The sequence below is a fragment of the Hypomesus nipponensis genome, chromosome 11, assembly GCF_054491055.1.
Source record: "Hypomesus nipponensis isolate SF chromosome 11, ASM5449105v1, whole genome shotgun sequence".
Lineage (NCBI taxonomy): Eukaryota > Metazoa > Chordata > Actinopteri > Osmeriformes > Osmeridae > Hypomesus > Hypomesus nipponensis.
Window position 1 is genome coordinate 16,322,112 of NC_140371.1, and position 10,904 is coordinate 16,333,015.

At 45.0% G+C, this 10,904-nt stretch overlaps 1 protein-coding gene across 11 annotated transcripts in view; it reads right to left on the reverse strand.

Annotated features, from left to right (window-relative positions):
• The window catches only part of cpeb3 (cytoplasmic polyadenylation element binding protein 3), a 30,613-nt gene extending 19,760 nt beyond the window's left edge, over nt 1-10,853 (reverse strand). For 2 of the 11 annotated variants that reach the window (XM_084709199.1, XM_084709198.1), the window contains exons 1-2: nt 7,769-8,829; nt 3,696-3,780 (exon numbers count right to left, since the gene is read on the reverse strand). In XM_084709199.1, the coding sequence (XP_084565325.1) occupies nt 3,696-3,780; nt 7,769-8,776 (1,093 nt within the window). In that variant the 5' untranslated portion in view covers nt 8,777-8,829. Of the gene's footprint in view, nt 1-3,626; nt 3,781-7,768; nt 8,841-8,910; nt 8,985-10,141; nt 10,346-10,688 lie in introns of those variants that run through there. The other 9 variants (XM_084709202.1, XM_084709200.1, XM_084709201.1 and 6 more) reach the window with 8 other exon arrangements.
• Between the last annotated feature and the right edge of the window lie 51 nt (nt 10,854-10,904).

Below are 10,904 nucleotides of genomic sequence, written 5' to 3' on the forward strand. Positions count from 1 at the left end.
GGTGCTTCACACACCTGGAGCCCTTTCTAGCTCTACCATAGACACGTTCTCTCTCCTCTGTTCCACATTAGAGAGCACATTAAAGCTCCAATAACAGGGTTTGGAAAGCAGCAGAGCAGCAGTTATGAAGAGGGCAAAGCAAGCCAGCGGGGAGGTGTGGAAATATTAACCCTCTTGACAAAAACACCTCGAGGAAGAGGGAGTCTCAGAGTCCAGCTGGCTACCGTCAAGTGAAGCCTTCTTCTCAAACACCCACTCCCAGGTAGAAGAAGACTCCTTCTGAAGAGAGCAGTGGGTGTACAACATTTTTTACTGAAAGTACAGACTGGGACAGGGGGACAGAGTGCTGTCAGTGTGGCCTACTTCTTCGAATCATAACAGGTCCAGCTGTACCATAGGACACTTTACCAGATCACCACAGGGGGGTTCAAAGTTTATTTAGCAATCCCAGCTGAACTGGCAATAACCTCTCTTTAGTTAGAACTAAGCCTTTTCTTTGTATGGGCTCTTCACTTGTGTCTAGTGGTGGCTGGGCGTGTTCAACCTTTACCACTGCCAACAAACAGTTCTCCTTATCTCTTTAGGATGATTACACACTGTTTAAAGTACAGAAGCTTCCTCTCTTGTTGTTGAAGCTACAGTACTCTCAAACATGAGGGGTCAAGTCAAGCTCATTCGCTGACCAGCCAATCAACATGTTTGGAGTGTGACATTTCATCTCAGGTCAGGCTGCAGTGACCTCTTGGTGACCCCACGGCAATGAGTCCACACTGCTGGTTACCCCCCTACACACACACACACACTATCTACTGACGTCAAAAACTTATGACAACTTGAAGTTAACTTGAATAATGTTACCATCCATACTTGTTAGTTAGCATGACCAGCTCCTAACCAATGAGCCCGTGTGTACTCACTGGTGCATGTCTCTGACAAATGACCTTCCACAAGCAAGACCAGGGATAAACCTTGTCACATGAACAATCAACAGCTCTTTTCTCTTCCATAGATGCTTATTTGTACAAAGCTCAAGTCGCTAGCATTGAAAGCAAATGCATGTTTTTACAGCTTAAAAACTGTTCCAATTCACATTGAACTTCGCTGCTGGAATTAAATGGTAACTTAAACATGACTAAATGAATTGAAACGCATGAAAGGCCTCATTATCTAAGCTTAAGTTGAGCAGAAAGCTATGAGACAATGGAATCTCTTTTCAACTGAGGGACTCAGTGACGTGTGTGTGATCATGTGAGAGAGACCAGCTGAGGGTGTGTGTGTGTGTGTGTGTGTGTGTGTGTGTGTGTGTGTGTTTCAGTGTTTAAAGGTCCAAACAAGGAGAGAGCTGAACTGGAGTCTATATAGTTCAGAGACAAAAACAAGTAATTGTGTCATATAAGTGATAGTGTGCCAAGAGAGAGCATAGTGTGTTGATGCAAAAGTTGAGACAACCTACATTTGAATATGAATACAAGAGTGTGGGAAATGGAAGTGCTTTGCATGGAGTTTGGCCAACAATTTGCATTGTTAGGTGTACGAGAGAAGCTTACGAGTTTCTGGGTGGAGTATTGTCATTGTAGGCCCATTGATGTTTGGCTGGTTGTGGGCTGGGCTGTGTGTATGTGGGTGTGTGTGGCTGTGTGTAGGTGGGTGTGTGTGGCTGTGTGTATGTGGGTGTGTGTGTGAAGTATGAGGAGAACAGGATACACGTCTATGGGAGCTGGAGTCTATGATCCCCAGCCACATCTTTGACTGTGGCGACTTTGGTGATGACGGCTGCTGTCTGTCTGACTGCCAGTGTTTTTCCAAGCAGAGTGGAGGAACCTGTGTGTGTGTGTTTGTGTGTGTTGAGTGAGGCCTAACTCTTCACACGTGAGCTCAGCTGACCCATTTAGGAACTGCGTGCTTTCCCTTGTGCGGTGCTGAGAAAGGGGCCGTTTGTTTTGGACAACCCTGGCAGCGCTGCAGCTCCGCCCCCCCCCCCCCCCCAAACACCCCCTCTCACTCCCCTTCAAAACAGAGCGTAAATTCCCTGTGCATGCCATTCCAATCGGATTAATGAGCATTGGGGAGTTTGAGAGGATCACAAGAACAAAGTGACCCTCCCCCTTGGAAGGACTAGCCTACTCTTCGAAAGTCATAAGAAGCAGTCTTGATTCAGCATCTCAATCAGACAGCGTTGTGTTCTCCTTCACCCCCCCCCCCTCCCCCATGTGACCCTTTCCTTCTCAACACATCCAGCCGTGCTCTCACAGGAACACAAACGCTGCATCCTAAAAACGACTGACGCAGTTAGATCTACTTTCCTTAATAGAGGGGACACCTCATCACGTCTCCAGGGTCAGGCTTGAGCTCTTTGTGAGTCCCTGTCTCTGGATTGTGGTTAGGACCAGGGCTAGGACTATGTCTGAGACTGGAGCCGCACGCTGGGTACTAGAGTGGGGCGGGGAGGAAAAGAGTGTGGCAGGGAGGAATAGACCAGTGACAGCCTGAGATGGCAGCATGCCTCTCTGAAGCCTCCGCATGCATTTACATGAGGAGGAATGTAGATCCTTCTGGTCAGGAAAAGGTCTCTCTCTGTCTGTCTGTTTGTCTGTCTGTCATTCTCTGTGCCCCCCCCCCCCTCTTTCTCTCTAGCCTCCTCACTCTCTTCCTCTCTCTCCCAACGCTGATTATAACTTAAAGGGGACATTTACAGGAGATTCGGGTCTCTCTCCCCACTAGTGAGGTGGGATGCCTGCTGAGGTGACCTTTTCGCTCACACAATGCTCTCTCAACATAAGATTAGAAAAACAGAATCAACGCATGAGAAAGCAACAGGCCCTATTCATAATATCCCCCCTCCACCACCCCTGTGTTTTCATTGTCTGGCAGGCGCAAAAACAACACTCGACCTGATGAGAGCCATCGGCCCAACAGGATCTGAAGCACTGGAGTTTTTACAATAGACATGTGACCTTCAGCAACAAAATATTATCTTAAGGAATTTGTCCATGGGACACACACTCCATGGTCTTGGAGAACATGGAGAATGTTTGGTCCGTAGTTTAAGATGACATCAACGACCATGTAACTACTCAGCAATACCTATGGTAATGACATTATAGTTACATAGGAAATGCTGCGTAGGTTAGGGTTAGCGTTTCTGAAGTGTTGGATTTGCAGCGTTTGACTTATTAATCTAGCATTGTTGTCAAAGGTGTATTGGACAAGGTCACACAAACACTGGCACACAGAACAAAACACGGGTGAACTACAAGGATGTGTACACCATCATGATTTGAAACACAAACACGTCTTTTTCTGATGTTTACAACGTGACAAACACCCAGACAACAGAAGCAGCAGTGTCACTTGATTAAGGTCAGCAGAGAACGTAGAGAAGCAGCTTGCAAGACAGCCCATAATGATGCACAGACAAAACACACACTCACAGATCAAACACTGTGCAAGATTTTGCAGGTAGGGCCAAGGTGTTAATTTTCTCGTGATTAAAAAATGGCTAAAAAGTTCATCTGTACTATAATTGGTAGAAAAGGCAAATAGAGCAAAAGAAAAAAAATGGATCAGAGATGATTCCCATGAAGCCAAAAAACCCAAATAAGCGTGGATGTATGAATATTCCTAACCTGCAAAATGATTCCTCCATATAATATCAGCGATAGTCATTGGTGGGCCACCGGCCGGGTGGGGTTTACCTTTGTCATGGTCAGTCCTTATCATATCCATTAAGGAATTCTCCAAAGAGTGCAAGCTAAACGCATCAAAGGGCCGATTCCGGTCCTGTGAGAGATGGGAAGAAAGAAGTCAAAGGTTAGAGTTATCTCAACTGTTTGTCATAGGGAACAGGGGCACAAACCATTCCACTGCTGGAGTGTCACTTGATGAGATAGCAAGGTGATGACAGGGGTCCAACACAGGGGCCCCATGTGACTCTGGGGGGTGACTGTGGTTTTAGTTGATGAATTAGTTGTCTGTCAGTGACCATGAGTATGCCGAAAGCAGAGTATAATCAGAGAAGAGGGGCTTTTGTATAGTAACTAAATTGCCTTTAACAGTGGCTTCCATCACTTAAACTGTCGGGGATTTGCATTTCCGTTGACGGTTGAAATTTGGGTCTGCTACCTTGCTCAAACACTGTCCCTGTCAGCGACAGACATGTAAAGACAACCCCCAGCAACTGTTATGTTCAGCAGATTTACAGGCTATGCTAGAAAACCAGTTTGTAGTCAACAGAAATGAACATGTTTTCTTTCTGTTTTCCACAGGGGATTCTCATGTCCTTTTCGGAGCATTTGGCTGTCCCTTGACACCTGTGAAATAAAGATGTTCCAAGCTGAATAATGACTTTTTTGTAAATGAACCAAAGACTAAAAAACTGTTTGAGCTCAAGCCTAGTCTGTGTGTGTGTGTGTGTGTGTATGTCCTAGTTGGTTACCAGTACTGTGAGCACCATGCACCAAGTCCACCGAAGTTAGGTGGTTGACCAGCAATGTATCTGTGACCACCACCTATTCCACTGCCTGTGTGTCATCTCTTCCACTGCAGTGGCCTCTGTCTGACCTGGCAGCCCTGGCAGCCCGGAGCCTGAGGACCTGGAAGCCTGGGGCCTGAGGACCTGGCAGCCCAGGGCCTGAGGACCTGGCAGCCCAGGGCCTGAGGACCTGGCAGCCAGGGGCCTGAGGACCTGGAAGCCCGGGGCCTGAGGACCTGGAAGCCCGGGGCCTGAGGACCTGGAAGCCCGGGGCCTGGGGGACCGGCAGCCTGGCCCTCAGACATCGAGTCAGAGCTCACTCACAACATGTATCGTATCAGAAGCATAGGTGCCAAAGGACCATTTGATCTTAATTTTTCATGCGTTCATGAAAGAAGTTCAGTGCTTCCATATGCTTCAGTCCATTAAGTTGAAAGCCATTTGGAATCTGTTTGGTCTTGTGACTCGAATAGCCGCCCCTGACCCACTTCCAGTTTCAATATTGAACAAACCAATGGGTCAATGAGATCACACTCATGTTTTGAGTAGACCTCCATTATAATACCCTAAGATGTGTCTGAGTGAATGAACAAGAAGCAGGCGATTGAGAAGGATTAAGCCTGTTACAGAGGGAGAGACAGAGAGAGCGGGAGTTCAGCTAGGCTAGGGGTTAGCCTTGGCAGCTGTGTCCTGTGTCCACTGACCTAGCTCCGGGCCACATTGTTTGCACACCAGGGCTATTGTGGCACATTCGGCTGAGCATTCAAAAGCGTTATTCCCCCCTCTCTAGATCCGGCACAGACGCACAGATAAAAATCTGCCCACTTGGTACAAACGGTAAACACTTAAAACGCTGAGCTTTTCGTTTCCCCACCCCTCCAATAGACACACAGTGAGGGGGATGCTTCAGTAGGGTGAAATGGCCTGAGGAGATCTATCCCTTTATTGCTCCCCAACCAGGCAACTCCTGTTACTGGATTTCCTGTCATACTAAACACACTACATATATCCAAGAGACACAGTATGTGGAATACAGACCAGGTCATCCGTGCTCTTTGGCCACACTGCTCTCCGATCCATCCTGCTATGCCAAGGATGTGAGAGCTCATTTATGAGCATTATCAGTAGCCACATGATTGGAAACAGACCAAACATGAAAGTTAGAGCGGACTTTTGCTAGGGGAGGATTTTGAGCTATAAAAGGGTGACCACATGTCTGCTCAACAAGGCAGGCAAACTAACTGGTAACAGGTTGGGGAGCAGACATTGGTTTTGTCATCTATATAAGTATTCATCCCTGAAGAGATTCGATCTTATGCGCAAATTGTGCTTATGTGAAATGGTCAGGTATGAAACCAGCCTCGTCACAAAGAGGCTGCACTTTCTGACTTGTTAATGATCTAGACTGGATAGGGTATTGAGTCATGGTGGATAATGAAACGTAATTAGAAACACAGTTAAGATGAGATATATTGTACATACAAACAACTCGTCAACATGGGAAAAGTTCAGAATGACTGAACCCCTCTCACATCCATTGTAAAAGCCGTGATGAAACATCTCTTTTAGGCTCTGTTTGACTGGAGAAGTAGTCAGTCAACTTCTTATCCCATCTGCACTGATATGACAGCGATCTTTAAACAGCCCACCTAAGTGGGCCCCACCCCACCGACTATTCAAATTAGGATGTCTTTTCTGATTCTCATGTGACTTTTGTTTTTAAGTTTTCACATGGAAACGTTAAGTTAAATTCCACACATTCCTGACCTTTACACAGCAGTTGGTTGTGAGCACATGCCAGGGCACCTGGGACTTAAATCCACCCCTCATTCACGTGACTAGCAAGGAATCTGCAGAGCATCTAAAGCTGCTGAATAACAGATACACCTGACACGAGTTGTCCAGCTGTCACTGAGGGGCTGTTGTGATATTCAGTGACCCTGAAACCACTCCCCTATTTCTTCATTTCTCTATTCCTCCCTCAACCCAATGTTTCACATCAGCAAACAAGGTCCTTTGTACAGCCTGCCTTGAGACCCCTGACCTTATGTCCTAGTGATAACTACCTCAACGAGCTGGCTAAATAGAGAACCAAGAGATAGGGGCTCACAAAAGGAAACTGTGCGATAACTAATTTCAGTAAAGGGAGAAGGGGGAAGCAGGCAGTCTAGGTTATAGGGCTACGTTTCAAGCAGGCTGGAATTTCACCCTCTACCTCAGGCCGGGGTGCGTTGGCACATGTCGTCCCTTCTGTAGCAGTTCTTTGACTCACACCCCATTCCTCAGGGCTCTCTTTTGACTGGGTGAACAAACGCTGCCCTTCACAGAACTGAAAAGGTTGAAGATCTGTGTTGTATCACCTGGTCAGTGACACAACACTTGAAACAAACTAGGCCTATTCTTCATAAAGTTCCATGTTAATGTATTTTTGATTTAATCTTTAAGTCTTTCAGTCTGCAATCAGATACTGAAATGTGCCAAAACATGACCCTTATCTAGTTACAGATTGGGTATCTCATGTATATCATGCGGTCAAGGCATTTCCTTTAGGAATGAGCTGACAGGTCAGTGTCTATTGCAAGTTACAAACCAGGAGACAGGGAGCAGTTGGAAATGGGTCTGGGTAAATATAGTTAGTTAAAACAATGTAGGCTAACAAGAACAAATCACATTATTAAACATATTATTATTAATTATTATTAACAGTATAACACAAATCTGAATTAAAACCGATAGGACCCACCCACTAATCTGGAACGAGCCTATTGCAAAGAGGCAGAGTGCCCTTTAAACAGCCCTGAGTGAGCTGGCAAAATACGGAGAAAATTTAACCATTTCATGTTCCACGCAGACACTGCAGTCAATTACTTTTCAATCAAATGTCAAATGAATGTAGCATACAGTTTCAAGAACTATCATACATTTGCCGACTAACCCTAACCCTACCTAATCATTTTACTCACGTATGTTTCATGTTTATTATTTATGATTTTTGATAGCAGGCCTATTTTGGAAGAAAAGATAAGCTTCACAATTTTCTATATTATAATATATACTATATTATAACCATGTGTAAATTCTATAATCAATTCATTCTTACAATGTCAACGACATAAATGGATAGAGGCACTATCAGACAGTAGACACACAACAATATATAGAATGTCATTATGAACACTCTCTACCAAACCTTCCACATATGCGACCATAGCCAATTAATTGCGCTATTTTCAGTTATTAAATATCAAACGTTTCAGATGAGGAATCGGTTCGACAGGTACATTTGTTTCATGTTACCTGAAAAGGCAGCAAATTGTTGCTGTTGTCCGTCCTAAAAGCGTTGTCTTCCATCCAGGATTTCGGGGTAAGGGGACCGGCTCTTGGGAACTTTGGGGGTGCTATAACGTTGCTAGAATAGGGCTTCTTCATGGGCGATATGGGGTTTAGGGAAGACGGCACTCCGACACCTACCCCTACGCCAACCCCGACGCCCACAGCTCTCCGCGGGTCCCTGCCTGCCTGGAGTCCGCTCCATGGATTGGAGGCAGTGCTCCAAGCGGCATTTTGGTGATTATTCCAAGCTGATGATGATGCGGGGGAAGATGAACCCTTGCTATTCATGATGGTCTGATGGCTATATGCGCTTCTCTGGGGAAACGGACCTTGGTTGGGACTAACAGGGGATCTTCTTTGCTGCGGTTGCTGGTGTTGCTGGGCTTGCTGCTGTTGATGCGGAGACTGTGCCAAGCCAACCTGAGGTGAAAAATTTCCTCCAAATACCGGATTGACGTGGTGGGGGAAGTTCTGGAAGAGCATCGTTCCGTTCACCGAGGGTATTCCTTGGAAAAAACTATCGTCCACGGCGTTCGTGGTTCCAGTGGACCAAGTGCTTCCAAATGAGGGGGACAGGGTGCCACCGGTTTCCTGCGGCTGATGAAAACTTAAACCGGGCAGGATCGGCGACTCCATCGGCAATTTTTCTTTATTGTTCAGCGCTTGAGATGCTTGGTTTGTCACAGTCGACGGACTCTCCTCTGATGAAGGGGGTTCAGATGAGGGGGTCGGGGTGGAGGGAGGGTCTACGTTGGTTGGATCTTGTTGCTGGTTAGGCTGGGCTTTGTTTTTGTCCATCAGTAAATCATCCTGCATGGTTTGCTGAGCTGAAACGGGGAAAAACAGAGACGAGTTATTATTTAGGATGTCATATACGCTCGCCTGCCTGTTATAATGGGAGGAGAACTCGGAAAGGGGCATGTTACAGCTGCTGGGGCTAGCCAATTGCAAAGCGAATTCGTGGTCACCCATTTAGAAAAAATTCAAGACAACCGGTGTGATTCTAGGAATACACTTCCGCCAAAAGATCTTTTAGTTTCACTCGTTTTTACTCTTAAGATAAATCTTTTCTGAGTTAGCGTAGATGCGGGTCTGCAGATATTCACCAATATTCGCCACGTCTCGTTTTTCTTGACACAGGAACTCAGAACTGCAACGTGAAACTGATTCTTGTTCCTGTTTTTTTTTTCACTAGGACCTCCCCTGTATCAATTTGCATATGTCAATAAATACAGCTGCGTCCTTCATCAAGGTTAAAGAGACACACACACACACCTTGACCCACCACCCCGACATACCCTTTCAAGACATCATATGTCGGAAGTCTGTGTGCAAGCTGGATACTTCACAGGATACTATTTTCAATGGAAAATACAATTATCACTATATCCTGCGACAATTAAGCTACTGCTGCAGTGGGCTACGCGATGACGCACTTGTCAATGACAATGAACTAGTTTAGAACTATTAATTTGTCATAGATCCATCACTGTAGAGCCTCTGTAAAATGTAGCCCATGGTTTAAGTGTAAGAATATCGAAATGACAGCTCCACCCTCAGTCGCTTGTCATGAGGGCTGCAAAATGCATTATTTGCATCTTATTTAATGTTAGCCTATCGTTCTTTGCATTTATGCCTACAAAATTCAGTAAAATATGATATCATCATCTAGTCAAATGTCGCCTTAGGTTACTAGCCTTTTTCTGCCATTTTTTGTCTCAACTTTGATCAACCGCATCTTTTGGTATAAAATATTGCCGTCTCTTTCAACGTCACATCAACTGCAATTAAACAGCGTAGGCCTATCAACTTCAAGGTGTCATATCAAAACATATTAAATTAATTGAAGCCGTCGCATTTGAGCGACTACCAAACACATTTTCAAATACAAATTATGTGGTTCAAGTCTGTAGAGAGTGATTACAGCACCCAGCAAAGTGCAAAATCAGGTTGGTGCAGCCTGTTAAGATATTTAGTTTCTACAAAACTTGTAGGCTAGGTGTGAGGTTGCTGTTTGGCAGTAGGCTAAAATCCTCTTGCACGGTATTCTGTGTCCGATTAATCCATGTTTCTCCTCGATGCGCTGTCTATTCAAGGTCAAGTAAAGTAATATATAGGCCTAAGGGTCAGTCGACAAAAACAAGAAAATACAAATCTAAACCAAAATTGAGTCACATTACCCTTTGCATTGGTTATACAACACCCGATACATAGAGAAAGCTGAGAGAAACAACCTCCTAATCCACAACGGTGCAGCCTATTATCACATCCCCACACAAACACGACATTGGCATGCACTCCGAGTCACTTCTCTGCCTCAGAAGGAATTTCGTTTACCTTTATCGTTCACCTTCTCAGACTCTGTAAATAAGGCTTTCTGTTTGCCTCGTCTGGGTTTAGATATGACAAATGAACTACCCTTGTGCCGAGAGTCAGCAGTTGCTTCAACAGCTGATTGACTGCGGCGCATGGATGATGCAGAAGAGGCTTTGGGAGTTGTAGTTTCTTTGCGCAACTCGTTCAGAATGCAAAGTTTAGTCTCATTGGCTACTAAAAGCCGGACACTGCCAGGATGAACATTTTATTCTAGAATATTCCCTTGATTAAGTTGGCCTACTAACAATCATGGCATTTGTTCACTAAATGTAGTCCAACTCTGGTGTCCCTGCATTGTGCAAATTAGAAGGCTGTTACACCACCCAAAATCCATTCTTGTCAAGCATTATTTACCGACGTTCCTATATAAACCTTTTTTGCAGGTTACCATTATGCGATCACAATTTAAGAAACGGATGAATTGGAATCACGCATGCATTCGATATATCCCTTAGAATGAACATGGTCTTGGAAAACGCTTTGACTAATATACAAGCAAGAATCCTACCGCAATAAGATGTGTTCTGTAGCCATATGTGTATCTTCATGATGCTCGTCCTCCAAAGAAGGCTTGGTGCCTTTTAGGTAGTTCCGTCAGAACGGTTTAGAACATTAGTTTGATATTTTTGGCCACATGAGGGAGGAAAATATATTTTCGAACTACATATCCCAAACACATTGCAAATGTGTGCGCTCTCCGCCGCTGACGGGTTTGTTATGGTTG